At 41.2% G+C, this 19,416-nt stretch overlaps 1 protein-coding gene across 3 annotated transcripts in view; it reads right to left on the minus strand.

Annotated features, from left to right (window-relative positions):
- The window catches only part of LOC116719203 (multiple epidermal growth factor-like domains protein 11), a 99,276-nt gene that overhangs the window by 27,140 nt on the left and 52,720 nt on the right, over positions 1-19,416 (minus strand). For all 3 annotated transcript variants that reach the window (XM_032561660.1, XM_032561659.1, XM_032561661.1), the window contains exons 6-10: positions 12,929-13,175; positions 11,346-11,466; positions 10,466-10,602; positions 5,933-6,145; positions 4,701-4,875 (exon numbers count right to left, since the gene is read on the minus strand). In XM_032561660.1, coding sequence (XP_032417551.1) covers positions 4,701-4,875; positions 5,933-6,145; positions 10,466-10,602; positions 11,346-11,466; positions 12,929-13,175 — 893 coding nt within the window. The remainder of the gene's footprint in view (positions 1-4,700; positions 4,876-5,932; positions 6,146-10,465; positions 10,603-11,345; positions 11,467-12,928; positions 13,176-19,416) is intronic.

The following is a 19,416-nucleotide window of genomic DNA, read 5'->3' on the forward strand; positions in this document are numbered from 1 at the left end:
CTTGAATTAGCATGAATTTGTGCTATCATGCTAATGTTAGCATAGCATTTCCAGAAACTGCCCTGATTGAAGACACTGCAACAGAAAAATGAAATGTTAGACCTTTGTTGACTCCTATATTTGTTTAGACACAAAAACAATAAAGTTTCTTATTGGTTAATTTTATTAAATCTACTCTAATGTAGAATCAGCCTCAACTTTAGCTTCTTATTCCTTCCTAAATAACTCGGATCAATAGGACTGAAACACGTTGGTCCAGAAATCGCAGTGGTTTTATTTTTATAAAAAGCAAGAACAGGATGTAAATCTTGTCAGTTTTAATTAAATTCTGTTTTTTCTCTGACTTTAAACTCCTGGCAAATAAATGCTGAAAATATTTATTTCCACTTAAAAACTAATCAATTGGCAAATTAAATTCAAGCAAAGGTTAGAGAGAAGCCGACCTTCCTGAGGGATCAAAGTTCTGCGATTCGTTAAAGGAGGAGACATTTAGACGAAGCTTTGCTCCACTTCAGAGGCAGAATGAAGGAGCTAACAAGGCGTCTGCTGACGGAGGAACAGAGTCTGGACCTCCGGTCAGAGGCGGCCATGTTTACAGGTATCGACCCGACCGTCCGACCTGGTGACAATACTCCAAATAAATCCCGTTTAAAGCCGGTTCCTCATCCACAGCGGCAGCTTCCAGCGCTCCATCAATTCTCTGTGAATCAATAACTCTGATAAACCAAACACACATTCATCTGCAGCGCCGTCCTGCTTTCATCTGCTCAAATCTCTGATGTTCTCGGCCCAATTAGAAAAGCTGCGGCGGCCTCTGTCTGGCCGGATCAGGCGGCGCCGCAGGCGGCCGGGGGCCCCGAAGGGCCACACACACTCAAAACTAACCCTGCAATCACTTCACAGCTTTTCACCAAATGTCGGAAACGCAAAATAAAAAGCTCAATGTGATTCAGCCAACAGTTAACATAAATAAACTTTAGTGTTTTATTAGGATTTTATGCAACAGAACATGAAAATAATTTAACTAAAAATGATTCATGGTTTTAATTTTTACAAATGGGACAACATGTAAGAATGAACATTTATAAGTAAATAAAATGTTCATTTGTGTGTAAATAATTTCCCTCCTGGTGTTAAAACACATAATAAAAAACAATTACTGGATAAAAAATATATGAAACAACCATAAAACTCACATGTTTACATATAATCACTGTTTCCAAGAGCCAGTTTTTAAAATGTTTTCTGCATGAAAGGAGAAGTGAATGATGTTGCTCTGAATTATGTTCCAGGAGGAAGTAGCTTCATCCAAGCAGCTAAACGGTTTTGAAGCATCAACTTCCAGCAACAGAAATATTTATTATTTTTAATCTGTTCTTCAACCATCAGATTGGAGCAAAGTGTTATTCTGTCCGGTCAGCTGCTTTAGAAACGTGGACTGTGGATGCTAACATTAGCATTAGCTGCTACATGTTTAGCATTGAGATGCTATTTTAAGCTAGGCTAACTCCTTAGTGTTTCCAGCGTCCAATCTGACAGTTTAGAAGCAGAAATTAACTTTTTACATTCAGAACAAAGTAGAGTGTAAAAATGTGCAATAAAGTCACAGTTCAGTTTGTAGAGCTAAAAATAAATCCAAAGTTTTATTCTTTTATTAAAAATCTAACCTAATTCATAGACTTTGGCATCATAAACACAAACTATCTCGTTCATTTTGTGGCTCTAAACAGATTTAGTTGATTTGGACTGAAGGTAGAAAAAAGTCATTGACTGGATTTGATCACGGTTTGAATTTTCTGGACCATCTGATGATATTAAAATATCTGTAATTAATTAATAGAGTTTCGGCTCCAGTGGAAACCCGGCTGATCGCATGGAGTTGATAACTTTACGGAAACCTCTCCTCCTGAACGAAAGCGCAGCCACAGCAGACACACCTGCTCTCCAACTCGGCTCCTCTCAGGGAACGAACGGGAGCCGTGCTTCTTAACAGAACAGATGAAACTAAACTAAACAACAGAAATTATTTTAATATTTTAAATAAAAATCCATATTTTCTGTCCTCTGAAGGAGATTTAAAGCTGAACATGTTTTCTGAAAGCTCCCAGGTTGGATTTTTCTTCCCCTCGTTACTCTGACCTACATCCCAGCTGCACACCTGCAGCTCCAAGTCCTGCCGAGTCAGCAGGTCCGCCAGCTGCACGCATTCCCTGCACCTGCATGCGAACGCGCCGGTCAGGAAGCAGCGCTCCATCCTTCACAGCAGAGACGCAGCTCCCGTGTTTCTGAGGAAATCCCTTTGATTTGTTGCAGCCGTTTGCTGCGATCGGACCGGCGGCTGACGCAATCCGGTGAGACGCGGAGCGTCTGACAGGCGTTCATTAGGCCGGGTCGAGTCAACAGCAGCGCATCAAAGACGGCCGCGTCCGCCGAGAAGAAAGGAAACTTTTCCTCCCCTCATTATTTATCGCCTCATCAACTAATGACGGCTGAAGTTAAGAGCAGAATTTGGTAAATTACACAGTTAAAAGTTGATCTGATGCATTATGGGTAAGCAATAAAAAGCTTTTCTGAACATCTAAATAAGCAGAAAACAAAGCAAATGAAACTTTGTTGGTTTTACAGCTTTCAAGATCAAACAAATCACAAATGTCTTCACAATAATGCATAAAACACCAGGAGAAATTATTAAGAAGCAGATGATAAAAAGATGTTTTAAACTTCAACCCTTCAAACCTCAGGAACTGTTCGGTTTATTTTAAATGATCTGGATCAAAATAAATCTGAAACTAAGACTCTTTCTACTGAGTGAAAGTAAATCAATGTGGCAAAACCTGGAAGATAAAAAATGTAATTTCTGCCTTAAAAATGCACTTTGTGAATATTTCTTTAAAAATATTCAGTTTCAATCTGGAGATTCTAGAAAGTCACAGATCAGGTTCTGACCGTTTAGTGGACCGAGACAAAGAGAATCGTAGAGGCCTGGAGAGGTGTTACACTGTAAAACATGGGAACGTGATTTAACTGGAAAAATAAAGTCAACTCAAAAATAATTTAGGTTTTAACTCAGAAATTTCATAAAGTTGATTTAAGAACAAGAGTATCGAAGCCTGTTTTCTAAAGCTCACTAATCTTCCATTTAACTTAATACTGTAATTAAAAAACTAAATTAAAACACATAATATTGTTCCTGTAAAAGAAATGATGAAGACGATGAATCATTATGGACTCATTCATGCTGCTCTGAAACCCACTGAAGTTTGTGGGTTTGATGAAATTAAAAGGGTGTGAATACTTCTGAAATATTGTAATTAGGCCTGTCGTGATAAACGATAAATCAATTAATCGTACAATAAATTAAAACTATCGACGTCATTTTAATTATCGGCATTATCGTCTCTTCCGACCTTTTTCTCTTTCTGTTGATGACACTGAATGAAAAAAGGCTCAACTCCGGTGCTCTCCACTGATCCTCCCTTCCTCATTTCCTCAGTGTAAAGCCCAGCGCACACTACACGATCTTAGAGCTGTCGGCCGATTGTCGGCCCATTTTCAAAACCTGACAGACCCACATTAGCCGACAGAAATCCTAGGTATAACGGTTCGATCCTGCCGTGTGGTGTCCAACAATGGGCACAAAATAATGGCTACTAGTCCAGTTAACTAATTTTAAAACCAGCATTAATCAATGCTTTACTACAATCTACCTGCAATGCATGTGGCTAGTGTCAGTATAAAGTCCTGACTGAATGAAAATCATTAGAACCTATTTACGTCACGTTAACGAAGAACAGCTGAAAAGTTACCGGGTTTATCAACTGCGGTAGCAATTTCGCTCCAACTCCTCCTCTTGTCATTTCTATATTCTTTGCATGTTGAATAAACATTAATGTTGTTTCCACATATCATCTCCAATGTCCGCTGGACTTCGGGTTGCGCCGTTTCAGCTGTTTGGGATTCCCCTCCGTAATTTCCCCTCAGAAAGCAGGAGGAGAATCCGCGCTTTCTGATTGGCTGCCTGTCACATTCAACAGGCTGCGTTAAGATCCCAGTCGGGGAAAAAACCCTGATTTAGATCGGAGCGGCAACGACGATCTACCGTAACACACCACACAATCTTAGAAAGACCAAAGTTCTAAGATTGTTGTATGGGGAAAAATAGGAGCAAAAAATCATGTAGTGTGAATTATTGCATCAGGTAGTCGATGTGCCCATCTTCTCTATTTAAATCTAATTATTAATGAAGGGCAACATAATATACAGACTTCATAATCTGCACTCTTTTGGTTGAATGCAGTATTTATTTCCACTTTGGCTTTATGTTGTTTAGTTTTTTTTCCAGTACATTTTTTGTTAATGGAGACTGAGAATCCATTTTATTTTTGTTTTTGGTTGTTTTGTTTATTTTGTTTATCATTTCCAGTGTTAAGTATTCTTTTGAAAATAAAGTGTATCTAACTTTGGCAGGAAATCGCATCATTATTACATCATTTCCATTAAATCAGTGTAAAAAGGTCTTCAAACAATATTATCGTTTATCGCAATAATTTTTGAGACAATTAATCGTGGAGCAAAATTTGCTATCGTGACAGGCCTAATTGTAATGAAACCTTCAGCAGATGATGGACGTAAAATCCAGGATCCATGTTTTTATTTGTCAGGTCAGCCATTTTGAACCCGTGTCGTGTTTGTTCACTCACGATGAAGCCCGGCGCGCAGACGCAGGCTCCGCTGACGCCGTCGCAGTCGGCTCCGTTGGCGCAGCTGCACGGCTCCTTGCAGCCGTTGCCATAGTAACCAGCGGGGCAGGTCTCGTTGCAGTAAAGCCCCGCCCATCCGGCGGCGCAGGTGCACTCCCCCGACAGCGGGTGGCAGCTGGGGGGGCAACAGGGAAAAGGCTCTTAGCCCAGGGCTGCACAAAGTTTTGGCCTTAAGGGCGACGACTGTGAAGCTAAAATTATCCGTGGGACAAAAACAAACAAAAAGTTTGTATCTTTTGTTATGAAGATATCAAAACTATTCCAGTTCAGCTCACTTTATTTTGGTAAAAATAAAAAAATAACAATAAACAAACCCATAATTTACCAAAAAAGGAACAGGCTGAAGCCAAAGCGTAAACTTGCCTACACTAAAAACAAATTAAATAAGCAATATTTTTGATGAAACTAGCAGAAATGATCAGTAAATAATTGTAGACGTTTTAGCTAAACTCCTTAGCTCAGCTAAAGAAGCACGAGTCGCTGCGTTTGTTTTTGAAACCTTATTATTTAGCCCAGTTTAAGTAAAAGTTACGGGATTGAATATAACAATTATTTTAGTTATCGATTAATCGATTGTTCTGGTGATTAAATGATTAATCACATAATAAATTGGCACATGCTACAGATTTCTTAATCTTTTTTTATACATTATTAGAAAAACATTAAAATATGCAAATATGCCTTTTTTAAATAAGAAAATTAATAATTTTTTGCCTAAAATGCAATAAAATTGAATATTTTTGTACGGTTGGGCTTAATTACTGCTTTGAGTGGCGTTTTTGATTGTGTGCTCCAGTTAACGATTAATCGATTACTACATTAGTCAAGGATTACTTAATTGATGGTTTCAGCCACACTATCAAATTAAAATGAAAGTAAAACCGTAATTGACTAAATATGAACAGTTTGTGTTAAGTTTTCATTTTTCAGACTATTTCAATTTGCCTCATTTCACTTTAATTTCTTTTAAGCGCTTCGCCAGCAACAGCCGGTGAAATAAAGTTCTGCTTTTCTTGAATTGTGGACAAGGGCCGCACAGAATCTCTCCGAGGGCCGCAAATGGCCCGAGGACCGCACTTTGGACATCCCAGCCTCAGCTGGTGCATTCAGTAAAACCTCATGTTTCCGTCCACAGAGGAAGCACGCTGAGTGGAATGTGTTGTTTGCCCCACCTGAGCGTGTTGTTGCCCTTGCAGGGGCAGATCTTATCGCAGAGCAGCCCGTAGAGGCCGGCGGGGCAGAAGCGGTCCTGGCAGCTGGGGCCCTTGAAGCCCTCGTTGCAGAGACACGCCCCGTTGATGTGGTAGCACCGGGCCCCGTTCAGGCAGTCACACTTATGGGCGCACTGCGGGCCGTACGTTCCCACGGGACATTCCTCCTGGCACCTGGACAGGAACAGGAAGTTACATCGTCCTGCTGCCATGGTTACCAGAAAACATGGTGACTGGTCGGTTTCACAGCAGGTTTCATTTTTAATCCAACTAAAAACTTTTCCGTCTTAAATAATCAGGTTTGCAATATTTGTTTACACTTTTTACATCTCGGTTTTATTAAATTCATTTATCTTAATTCATCCAACCTTAAAACACAAACTGAGCTTAATGAAAAAACAAGAAAATAAATAAAAATACTAAAAATAAAATAAGAAATTATTACAAGAAAAAAACTAAATAAAAAATAAAACAAAATACAACCAAAATAAGAAAAATAAATACTACTAATAATAATACAAATAATGAAAAGAAGACATAACAACAACCAAAAAAAAAAAAATGCTTAAAAAAATAATCAGATAAAACAACAACATGCAGCATAAAAAACTAAATAAAACATCAAATGTAATGGTGGAATTAAAATTAAATGAAAGGTATGAAAATAAATTAAAAGCTGAAGCTAAAATAAATTTTAAAAATATAAACAACAGTTTAAAAGAGAAAAATGCAACCTAAATATAGAAAAATTTAAATGTTGAAGAAAATTAAATAAAATGAGAAAAAACGAAACAAAATAAAGAAGATTAAAAAATAAGTAAAATACTTAAGAAAAAAAGAAATACAAAAATAATAAGAAATTAATAAATAAAAACTCAAATATCAAAAAGAAATAAAATAATATGAGAAACATAAAAAATACATTTAAGCAAAATGCTGAATTTAAAATCTTAAAAGTGAATAATTTCTCCATGCCTTTTGATATTTAATAAACAGAAACCAGTCAAAACCAGTGGAGGTCCAGTTTATGCCTAATGAATCAGATTATTGTTGATTTATTTTGTTTTCTGGAAATGAAAGCAGCTGTTTGCCTCCAGATGTTTCTGTTTCAGATTCTCGGTCACCGACGGCAACGCGTTTGACTTGCAGATGCCTCGTTGGGAGCTTTATTAGACACGGCGTTATTAAATGAATGCGGCCGACAAGGCGGGCGGCGCCTTAAATCCTCCTTTATGAAGGCTTTTATTGGAAGAGTTGCCGAGCGGCGTAAATCCAGCTGCAGGATCACGAGGAGGAAGACGTCTGCGCTGCCGGGAAAACCTTTTGTTGTGTTTATTAGCCTGCACTCAGTGATATTAACGAGGTCCTGAAAATAATGGAAGCACCTGCCAGAGGAACATGACGGCAGATAATCAGTTAATGTTTTAATTCAACATTTAATTCAAGAGTCGGAATAAACTGGAGAAATCCTCCTGCTTTCTTCCAGAGTTCCTGATAAACTTTTAGGACTTCAACTGAAAAACCTCCGTTGATGGATTTGGTTGTAGGGACGGCAGCGCCACAGGGACGGGACTCAGACCTCAGACTCCCAGCACAGGTCAGACTCCAGTCACCCACAGAGAGACTCGGATGACTCAGCAGTCGTCAGGCGGATCAGAGAGGGTCCAGAAGTCGAGTCCAGAGAAGCTGAGGGAGTTCAGAGTCTAATCATCATCTCCTGCGGTGGCAGCATCAGAACCAGGGACTCAGGCTGTTTCTTCCTGTAAGACCCGGTTCTACTGGACCCAGAACTTCACCATCTGCTGTGGTTCTCTTTCTCTGAGTCAAACCAACCTGTTCCCCTCCTGGCCTGTGGGGGCGCTGCACCAAGAACCACTGAAGGAAATGACACAAAAACCTCTGAAGACACTGAGAGCAACTTCCTTCTTCACCAGATGGAAACAAGATGGAGGCGTCAGATTTTAGTGTTGGAGGATTTCTCTTTAGTCTTTGGCTAAAGACCAGGAGACATTTCTGCTGCTAGCGCTAGGCTAGCAGGTTAGCTTTGGTTGTATTTACCCAGAATGCCCTGCACTGTAGTCCACTTCCTGCTTTTGGAGCGGTCTCTGGTCCGCTTGGCGTTCACATTCAAACCAAACCAGAGTTCACTTCAACCGAACCCAGACTGAGGTCTGGAGGACCAGAGGTCAGAGGTCAATTAGCATTCACACCAACCGGACCGGACTTTGACTAGGCAGATGGACTGGAGTTGGATTAAGGTGGACTGAACAGAGCTGGAGGGAATGATGCCGCCTTAAAAAGCTCAACAACCGGATAGAAAGCTGGTTCTGTTCTGTGGTTCTTAGTATGAAAAACATTATGGACATGAAAGAGAGCGTCTTCAGTCAGAAGCGTCTGCAGACTCTGTCATACGGACTGCTACAGCAGCAGACATCAGCCTCAACAACGACAATTAAATCCCACTTATGGTTAATAAAGGATTCTTTAACCCTTTCATGCATAGTGGTCACTACAGTGGACAGTAGTTGATAGTGGACAGCTATCTAAAAGCCATTTTCTTGTGCTTCCTGTGGATTTTTATGTTATAAATGCACACAGACCACTGAAGTGGACACTAATGCATCATAAAATATACCATCAACTACTGGCCATCAGCTGCAAATGCAAGAAATTATTTTTGTTAAATACAATATGGCCGACAGACAAAAAAGCATGAGAACCGACCCGGTCCCTCCTTCTACTGTAGACGACTCTTGCAAGTAAAAAAAATATTGTGACATCAGATAACCCCTAAGGAACAATACTACTGATGTATTTTTCAAATAACAACTTTGTATTTGGACAAAATTACAATAGATCACATAAAAAAATAAAATAAAAAATAAAAATTCTTTTTACAAAAAAATGTTCCTACCTTTTTTATGCCGTAAGAAAAGAATTTTAAAAAATGGAAAAAAAATTCTGACACAAAGGATCATAATTCATGCATCAGAGGGTTAAATTGAGTTTGTAACTGAATGAAGTTTTTTAGTACAGAAACATGAATAAACACTGAAAATCTAATTTTACACCAAAAAGAAAAAAAAGATAAAAATCTGAATATTTGAACAGATCTAAATAAATGTTAGGAGTGGGTTTTAAATGTAAAGAATCGTCCTTCAAACATTCATTTATTATTCAGAGACAGATGAATGAGGCTGATGCTGAACAATAAAACCAGCACGGCGTCACTCTGCACGACGCGGCGCCTGCCTCTCAGGAGGTCAACAGGCTCGGCGTTAAACCCTCAACCCCAAAGGCGGCAGAGTTTCTGAGCGGCTGATAGAGGCGGCCGAGTCCGGCCCGCTGCATTCTTCACACGTCCAGCAGCAGAAACCATTAAGAAACAGACAAATCACTCAATTAAAGCGGCGCGGCGAGGACTTCTGTTGGGCGTCACGTTTAAATCACGTCGCCTCTTATCTGGGCTAATTCCATTAGAACGCGGACGAGAGGAAGAGAAGGCAGTCTGGGAATTATTCCATGTAGGCTAATTCAGCTGTCTGGAGCCCGGATGGATGGAGGTAATTTGGCTGGAATGAGAATAATGACGGTGGTGGGGGGAGATGGGAGCCACAGGATGGAAGGGTTAAAGCTGGGGTGTCCAAACTGCGGGCCGGGGGCCATTTACAGCCCCCAGGCCGACTTTCTACGTCCTGATGCAGATGGAGACGTTTTATTTTTATCATTACAGACATTTCATGCCAAATAAAGTTGCTTATATCTGATGACTTCCACTCCAAAGCGGACTTTGGTGAAACAAATTCTGCTTAAATGGCTTCAGTGAAAAAAAGACTGAACCAATTCCAGCTTTTACTGCTGAGACAAAGAAATTCAATCCAGTCCAGAAGAATTTACAAAATGGATTAATTTCTTTTAAAAATAAGGCATATGGGCACACCCCTCATTAAGCTTCGGATCTACACTGATTTACACGTCTTCTTCTTACTTTATGTAACGTAGAGGAAGTGGTGAAAAAATATGTACTGGCAGCAGGGGGGGGGTACAGCTGCTAATCCGCTAATGCACTAATAGCAGGGCTAATTTCCCTTTAGCAGTCTAGCTAACTTTGAAAATGTTTAGCAAACTTAACTTCCCTTAATTTAGACAAATTCTAAAATGAATAAATTCATAAATGAACTAAATTAAACAGACAGTAGAGAACGAGATATAAACAAATACAATAGCTGTATTACAGTATAACGTAATTATTATGTCAAAGTTAAATTGTTGCTCAAGGGTCGCAGTCTTTCAAGCAGAGATGAAGTTAGCGCTTTAGCATTAGTTTCCCCTAAACACAGTGATGGTGTAGCGGTTTAGCATTAGCGCAAACCAACCTTTTAGTTGGCGGGCCCACCACTGCATATTGGATGCTCCTATTTTGTGGCACAGGTAAGAATGTGATTTTTTCCCCCAGTTGGGACGCCAGGGGGCGCTACGCTGGACTTAGCTCACCTCTCTCCGATGTAGCCGGCGGTGCACTGACACACGCCGCTGATGTGGTCACACAGGCCTCCGTTCCGACACGTGCACTCCTCGGAGCAGTTGATGCCAAACCAGCCGAAGGGGCACGGCTGGGCGCACACCGGACCCTGAGGGGCGGAGCAGCGGGTCACAACAAACTCACATGTTCACTCACATATCAGCAAGGCTGGTTCACATGTTCTACTCCTTGCACATTTAATGGAAAATAAAGTATTTCATATGTATCTAGATGTATTCATAATTTGAGCCGAAACTCTGCTGACCGATGATATTTAACCAAAGTCACTAATTATTTGGCACAAGCTTAAATGATTTGTTTTTGGGTAATTCATTGTTAAACGGATTCATTGTTAAATGGATCCAGCTGTTGGACGGATGGATCCACATCTGACTCTAGAAAACTTTGAGAGGAGATCCTGGTCCAATCCGTGACTACAAGGCTTCCAGGTTCCAGGTTCCCAAATCATCATACCTCCACTACCGTGCTTGGCACATGGTTGTAAAGCATCCAGATGCATCTCTGGTAAGCTAACTCCTGCTATCCGCCATCTTGTTTCTGGAGAGAAGCGGCGTTCTCCTCCTGCCGTTCCAGCAGCCATGCTGGTTCAGCTCAGGCACTTCCTGCTGTAAGACTGAGCTTCTTCTTCTTCTCTGCTGCTGCATTTTACAGTCTGGTAAATAAAACGCTGCTGGTGATCTTAGCCCCGATCTACAGAACGGATGGTGTTTTAGTTGTACTGTGACACTAAAGGTGTTCCATACTGTTTCGTGTTGCTCTGATTTTCTCTGTTTCGTGCAGTGAGAATGTTTCTGATGGTTTGCAGCGAGGCGTCGGCGTGCGGTGCCGTACCATCCAGCCGGGCGGGCAGCAGCACTCCCCGGTGACGTGATGGCAGGTTCCTCCGTTCTGGCAGGAGCAGCGCTGTTCGCACATGGAGCCGTGTTTACCTGGAGGACAGGGCTCCTCACAGCTGCAGGAGACAAACAGAAACATCTTCATCTGCAGCAACACAGCCGGGGAAAGATGCTGACTTCATCCGCTCACACAAAAATCATTATTTGCACATTTCAGCAGCTTAAGACAACAGGAGAAAACTTTCCCCCTACTGAACCTCAGTGAGGCGCTATCTGAAAATTAGCATAAATTCCTTCCCATATCTTCATCATATATTGTATTCCTGGGGAAAAGTTGCATCAAGACACAAATTAATGTCTCAATGCGACTGAAATTTTTTTTAAAATCTAGAAAAAAAGCTTTCAGATTCACTTTCCTCTCAATTCTGCAGTAATTTTTTAATCAAAGTTTATTTTTATAGAACATTTCAAAAAGTGTTTTACATCATACAACTCAACCAACTTTGAAACCAGTAACAAACATTACATTTCATCATCAAAACCATTAAATATATTGATCCATGTTCCAGTTATTGTTAATCAAAGGCAGCTGTGGTTTTAGCTATGATTTAAAACTCAGTAGCTGCGTTTCCAATACTAATGTCCCCAAAACTTTGTCAATATTTCACTAATGTACATTTCTTTTGCAATTGCTGTGTTCCCATTAGATAAATTTTTTAAATAATACATGAATAAGTTTGCTTGTGCAATAATTCATTAAAAAAACACACAGAGCCATCATCCTCCAACTACTTCCTGTTGTCTTCTTTGTCATTTCTGCCAGTAGAAACATCCGGCTGCTGATTACATGACTGCAGAAAAACTGTTTCCACTGCAGTTTGGCAAAATAAGCTAATTCTGATACAGAAAAAAAAAACACCTTAACGACATCACATCCTGGGTTATTCTGAGTTGTTTTGGTGTTTTGACTATTAGTTTCTGGTTTTATTATTATTCTGTTTCTTAGTCGCTTTCTTTGATTAGATCAGCCTTGATTCAGTTTTTGTTCAGTTCTTCTTCTGGTCATTCTAGTTTGTTTATTTCTTTTTATTTCCAGTCATGCTCTTTGTGCTGTTCTGGTGTTTTTTGTTCTCCTCTGGCTCCCTGAACTCCCTGTGATTTTTAGTTTCATCTTTACAGAACATTCAGCATGACCCATGCTCCCAGTTCATGTCAACATTTTGGTCCATCTGCAAACTCAAACCTCAAGACGAGCGCAAAAAACTTTTTCTCAAACAAAAAAAGAGTTTACTTTAAATTGTTTCCATTGAGCAGATTTATTTTTGTAATTCCAGTTCGGTCATTATGTCAATTGAAATGCAGCTGGTGTTTCGACTGTTGTGCAGTTTTCTGGGAGTTTGTTCCAGAGTTGTGGTGCATAGAAACTGAATCCTCCCTGATTGACCAGAACCAGAAAACTGATCCAACAGCAGCAGCAGATCTTTAACATATTTCAGTGATTTAAAGGCTAACAGACGTATTTATTTGGTGAATTACTGTGTGTTTTGCTTCAGTCTGGGTTCTGGTGGAGCCACTCACAAGCTGCCGGTGTAGCCGGGCGCGCAGAGGCACTCCCCGCTCTGGTGGTGGCAGGTGGCGCCGTTGAGGCAGCGGCACTCCTGCATGCAGTCTTTGCCGTAGAGGTTGTGGTGGCAGTGCTCCTCGCAGCGCCAGCCCTGGAAGCCGTCGGTGCAGACGCAGGCGCCCGTTATCGGGTTGCATTTGGCCCCGTTGCGGCACTGGCAGCGGTTGGTGCAGTGGGGGCCCCAGAAGTCGCTCTCACAGCCTGAAGAGAGGCAGGAGGAGGTAAAAACTGGGAAAGAAAAGATCACTGCCAAACAGATGGAGAATTTTAATTTTAAACTGTCAGATTGAAATGTTTTAGTTCAGAAAGAAAACATTATTTACATTTCGGAAAGTCAAAATCCAGAAGGATATTAAGAAAACTGTTGATTCTTTATCTTTGATTTAGTTTATTTGTAACAGAAAATTCAATATTTATAGTTTGAGAATTATAAATAATCTGTGTTTGAGTTTTGATAATATTTTGACAGTTTGCTCTAAACACAGATTTGTTCTCAGTATAAAGCGTAAAGTTGCCTGTTAAATGAAAACAGTGAAGTTGTTGTGATGTTGGTTTTCTGACAAATCTTCACACTGTGAGGTTTTTAACTCAGCTTCTAATCAAGCTGAGCTCCGTTTAAATCTTCTGCACACATTTCCTTGCTCTTAATTAATATTTCATAAAGGAATTTGGCTAATTATTACAGCTGATGATTTCAGTGGGAGACAAATTGTTTTCATGTCATGAAGGAGATTAAAATGAAACAGGGAGGTGGGAGCAGCTCACTTAAATTGATCTGCTTCTCTGCTAATTGGCTGTTTATGGATGTTTACATCATAAACAGCAGAAATATTTCCATGTTTGTCTGACGGCTTTTCCTCTGAGGCCCTTCTGGAAAATGTCCAAATGTCTCCTGTTGGCTCCGCCACTGAGAAGTTTCTCCTCCGATCCAGAACCGTCTGAGGTTCTGATCACGATGACAAATATCAGAACAAAATTAAATCGGAACAATTACAGCAGCAGGTCCAGGACAATGACCCAAATACTGAGCTGAACAGAGTAGGGCCAGTGGCCCCTGTCTTAGTGACCTTGACAGCCCTATGTGGCTTTTGGGGGCCAGACCTTAACGGTCCTATGAATGACTTTAAGGGTCATATTAGTGACCTTAATGGCCATGTTTGTGACCGTAGTGACCCTATGTGACTTCAGGAGCCCTATTAGTGACCTTAATGACCTTCATTTGTGACCTTAGCCAACCTATTAGTCTTTAGGGGCCATATTGTTGACTTTAATAGCCACATTAGTGACCTTAATGCCCTATGAGTGAATTAAAATGCTATATTAGTGACCTTAATGGCCGTATTTGGCTTTGGGGGCCATGTCCATTACCTTAGAGACCCTAGACTGCGACGGCCCTATGGGTGACTTTACAGTCCATTTTAATATCTTAATGGCTTTATTAGTGATCTATAACCATCCCCTCAGAATAATCAGACGTGTTGCAAAAATCATCAAAAAGTGGAACAAAAATCCAAATAAATTCAACGTTTTCTTTCTGAATCTGAAAATGAAAACCCAGATCAGCCTGATGCGCCTCATGAAATGAGTAAAATAGTTTTTATGTCCAACATGATGACAGCTCTCTGGACCTGCTTGAGCATTCGCTCCACATTTCCCTCCGATGTTAAAGAGGACAAACGTCTCCGCCGTCTGTGTTTAGCATTCAGCTTTGAATTAGCTGCAGACTGAAGAAATCATCTGGGAGAATTAAATGTGACCTCTGCTGCTGAGGAGGAACCGTCTGCTCCAAATCTCTGATTGTTCCTTCATCCTGGGTGGAAATTCCTCCTCTTCCTCAGATGAGCAGCAGCAGGTTATTTTAGATTAAGCTGGAAGCAACAGGAGGTTTATTCTGCTGGCTGAAGCAGAAGCAGAGCTGAGTGGAAACAAACTGTTCGACATGCAGCTCTGGTGGATCTGCATCAGATCTTCCTCTTCACTCAGGAGCTCTCTGGCTCTCAGACATGAGGACAGACGCAGATTTACACTCTTATCGGCTTTACAGACGAACGCTGCTTCACTCCGCCGCCGCAGCAAACAGACTCCTCAGATTTGTTGAGAGAAAACGAATTGAGGAGAAGAAAGATGGGAAACATGTTTCTGATCTGAGATCTGAGGGGCGGAGGCAGGAAGTGGCTGCTTCATCCATAAAACACTCGCGTTTTTCTGCTCTCAGTTTGGTGATGGGATGCTTTCAGGAGAAGCTTTCCTCCAAGCTGCTCCCACTATTTACTTTACAGAAATCCTACAGTAAGGTGATGAATCGTGGAAATATTCCAGAACCTGATGGGAAGCTAATGGGACGGAAAAAACATATTATTGTGTTTTATCTGAGAAAGGCACTTCTATGTTTGATGTATGATTATAGGCTGAGCGGAGGGACTGAGTGAACGGCCATTTGTTAGGAGGAAACCCGGGAAACGTTACGACCAGCGGGAGGATAAATGGAGGAGGCGATGTTTTTTCTGGAGTCATGGGTGGCGCTTTCACAGATATTCCAGCGCTAAATGTTTCATCAGGACTGTGGTGGACAGAGTAGACAACGCATTCATCACATCAACACTCTCCTCCTTTTCAATCTTTCCCTAATTTACTTCCTCCTGTCCGCCGTTTCCCTCCTCCCGTCTTTCTCTCTCAGACTGAGAGTTTCTGCTCACTTCCTCTAACTAGTGAGCCGGCACAGTCAAATCCTTTATCCTCACACCGCCTCAATTATTCAGCAGCAAAGAGTCCAAATCAAGTGACTAATGACTTTGATCAAGAGTAGCTCGCTGGCACTAAGGAGAACTTTCTGCACTAAATTAAGAGAAGCATAATATGGGCTGGCAAAGGCCAACTGCTGCAGGATCATTTGGAGGTTTGTCCACAGTGGCTCTCACCTCTCAGCGCCAATAATAAACCCACAAGCTGCTGATTCTCTGGTTTCTGAGAAAAACGCCGCAGAGACCAGAACGCGTCTCCGACCGAGGCATCAGAGCCGCGTAAAATAACTACAGCAGAATAATTTACAGTAAAATAACTGGAGAGATGCACACAGACAGAAAGAAGCTGAATTCAGCTGGTTTTGACCCAACTGTGAACTCAAAAGTCTCATTTTTCTCTGGTCAGTGAACGCATCTTAGTCCTTTCAGGCTGGATGTCAAAGACACACCGCTAATGAGGGCAGTAAAAGGCATCACACCTGAGAAGCAGTGAAACTTATACATGACACAAAATATAAAACAAACAAATGTTGCAAACACAAAAATCAGAAGCAAAATGGAAAACGCTGCAAACTGGAAGTCCTCCAGACCACTAGGGGGAATGGTGTGGACGTGACGTCCAAAAGAAAGTCATAAAATGTATTTCACTATATGATAGAGCAGCAGCATATTTACTCTGGTAATATTACAGACTCCCCCTAGTGGTCTGGAGGACTTACGTTTTGCAGAGCGAGTTCACGTCGTTCAGTGGTGGGAACATTTCAGCGCTAATAGCTAATTTTTTTTTTTAGCACTTTAGCATTTTTGCTAACTATGAAAATGGTTGAAGTTAGAACTTTAGCATTAGCTTCTGCTAAATGCCATTTTGGTGTAGCGGTGAAACGTTAGCAGAGCTAATGTTTATGATTAGTGCTATATGGTTAGCGTAGCTAGCTTTTCAGCTATAGTGCTGACAATCAGCAGCGTTTTACTCTTGCTGTTATTTTTCCTTTTGCTTCCATTTCCTGCAGTTGCAGCCTTTTTTGTTTGTATTCATTTTTTATGTTTGTGTTTTATGGAGTTTGCATCATTGCTGCACATTTTGTCTTTAATCAACCTGAATGAGACTGATGTCTACAACAACTCTACAACAGATACAATGGCCTAGTCAAAGTGCAGAGCTCAGTTCCTGATTGAACTGAAGCAGCGGTGGAAGTTCCTCCATGACGGCCAGAGAGCCTGATAAAGCCGACAGGAAGTGATAACTCGGCTGCTGGTTTCTCTAAACGTTCTCTTCACGTTGTAACTCTTTACTCGATGGTTTCACTGCATGTTTGGAGGAAATAAAACGTGTTCAGGAAGCTCGTAATCATCAGCACTTCTGCCTGCTGGCTGCCTCACCATCCCACGGATTTAAACCTTTAAACCATGAGGAACGTTTTTCTTTACAAACAGCGGCGAGTCGGCCGACAGGAGGCTGAAACCGAGCAGCAATTACAGGTCATTACGGCTCTGACTCATCAACGTCTGAAACACGGCAACGTGGAAAAAACAAAACCCAGAGGAAGAGAAGGATTGCTTTAAAAAGGAGGAATGAAAGGAAAGCAGCCATGAAGGTGAATAATGGACTCAGTAGGACGAACTGAAGACAATTAGAGACTCAAAGGTTCACAGAAGGAGAAATGAAGTCCAGGACGAGTCGGAGCCAATTTCAGGTGATTCCAGGTTTTAAAGGAGTCACAGCGTTCTGCTTCTCCTGCAGGAAGGAGACTTTAGCAGCTTAGAGAGAAACGACTGGAGGACACTTCAAGAAATTAAAACTGCTGCTTTGTTGTTTTTACAGAAACAAACTGAAACTAATTCCTTCTTAAAGTTCCAGTCAGCAGGATTTAAAGCAAAGTGATGATCCTGTTTGGTGCTGATCCATCCCATCATGACTGCCGCTCTGAAGGCTGAATCTGGACTTAATGCAGTTTGATGAAGAGGAGCCCAGAGGAAGCTGCTGCTGCTCGCTTTTAATCAGAAAACCGCTGGAGAACGACGACACAACCAATATCACTCATTTCTACTCTGCAGCGACTCAAAGCCTCGGCCACGCCGCCATCGCTTTACGTGTTCAGCGTCCAGCCTGACGACTCTTTAGCCAGGAGATGGAATCAAACCCGCAGGCTTCAGATCAACAAGATGGAACAAATCCAGACAGCAGCGTTCAGGTTTTATTCTGCTATCAATGCTAAATGATGCTATGCAGCGTTCCCTAAGGAGTACCACAGGGCTGTGTGTTGGTTCACCTGACTCTTCAGGTGATCTGTCTGTCTGACTGACTGACATCGTTTCTTTTTGTGGAAACTTAACACTCTGGAAGTGAGCTTCAGGCTACATTCACACTCAGATCCGACTTTTTCACTGCAGTCTGATCTTTTCACGATCTGAGCTGCTTCCAGATCTATTGGGACTAAAAGAGTGGCGCTCCTTTTACTGCCATAAAAAGAGCGCCACTGGAGGACGGCTACGTTTTCAAAACGTCTGCAGGCTGAACGCTCAGGTGGAATTTTATCCGACTTTGATTAATGTGAGACATGCGTCATAATTCAGCAGCAGAAGAAGACAGACGGTAAGTCCAGACGCAAACAACTGAAAATGATCATAATGAAGTGATGAAAGCAGACTGAGTCAGTGAACGCATCACATCCCAACGTCCTGGTCCGACTCCACATCCGAACAGAACCGGGTCAGAAGCTGCAGCTCCACTAACGGTCGTTTGCTGTTAGCAGTTAGCTTTCTGTTTATCAGCTTCCTTCTTCTGCTGTGGCTCTCAACAGCTTCAGAGACGGCGGCCATCTTTAAAAAGAGCGCCACTGGAGGACGGCTACGTTCTTCTTCTTGGGTCGCTTTGGGTTGGAACCGTTCACACAGAAGTCTGACTGCGGTCGGGTTTAATTAGCAGGAGCAGCAAACATGTAGAAATAATTAGATTTCAACAAAAAGTTAGAATTTGAGCCTCAAGAGTAGCAGAAAAAGATTTTTCTGCTTTTATTTTTAATCTTGTCAGTTTTGGTCCTCCATACAGGTTTAATTAAATTAATGTAATTAAATCAAAAGCTGATTTTTTAGAGTGAAATTTTGCTGCATTTCTTGTTCCTTCCCTGATTAATGAGCATTTGGGGTGAAATCAAGCTCATTCGTTCATTTTCAGCTTTAAGTACAAAAACATATTAAAATAAAAATCTCGTAGGTAGAAATTTAGAGGTTTATATGATTTGTTTCCTTCCAGTTTGAAGCTGAAGAATAAAAATGAAAAAATGAGCTGCAAAAATCTGAGACTCGGTTAATTAACATCATTTTTAACATTTAGTGTATTGTAGTTAGAATTAATTTAATTTTAATTAGAAGTTTCTCGTTTCATAAACATTTTTATACTGCAGCTTCTGTTCTGCCGTTTTCGTCCCTCCACAGTCGGTGGATCTGCTTGATGAGAAACATTTCATCTGTAGATGTTTAGTCACATTTTTCAATTAACTCAGCAGAAAAATGACCTCCAGTTTAGCTGAAGGTGAATTTCCTGGTGCGTTCTGCGCTGCGCAGCTCCTGGATGTAAACAGGCTCTGGGCCGACGGTTTCACTGATTCATCTGGAGTCTGACTTCCTGACTGTCCGTGTGAATCTGTCTCATGTTCTGCAGCTGTTTTCTCCTCTTTGCTTCATTTGCCTGATTTGTTCAA

The sequence above is a fragment of the Xiphophorus hellerii genome, chromosome 4 (assembly GCF_003331165.1).
Source record: "Xiphophorus hellerii strain 12219 chromosome 4, Xiphophorus_hellerii-4.1, whole genome shotgun sequence".
NCBI lineage: Eukaryota > Metazoa > Chordata > Actinopteri > Cyprinodontiformes > Poeciliidae > Xiphophorus > Xiphophorus hellerii.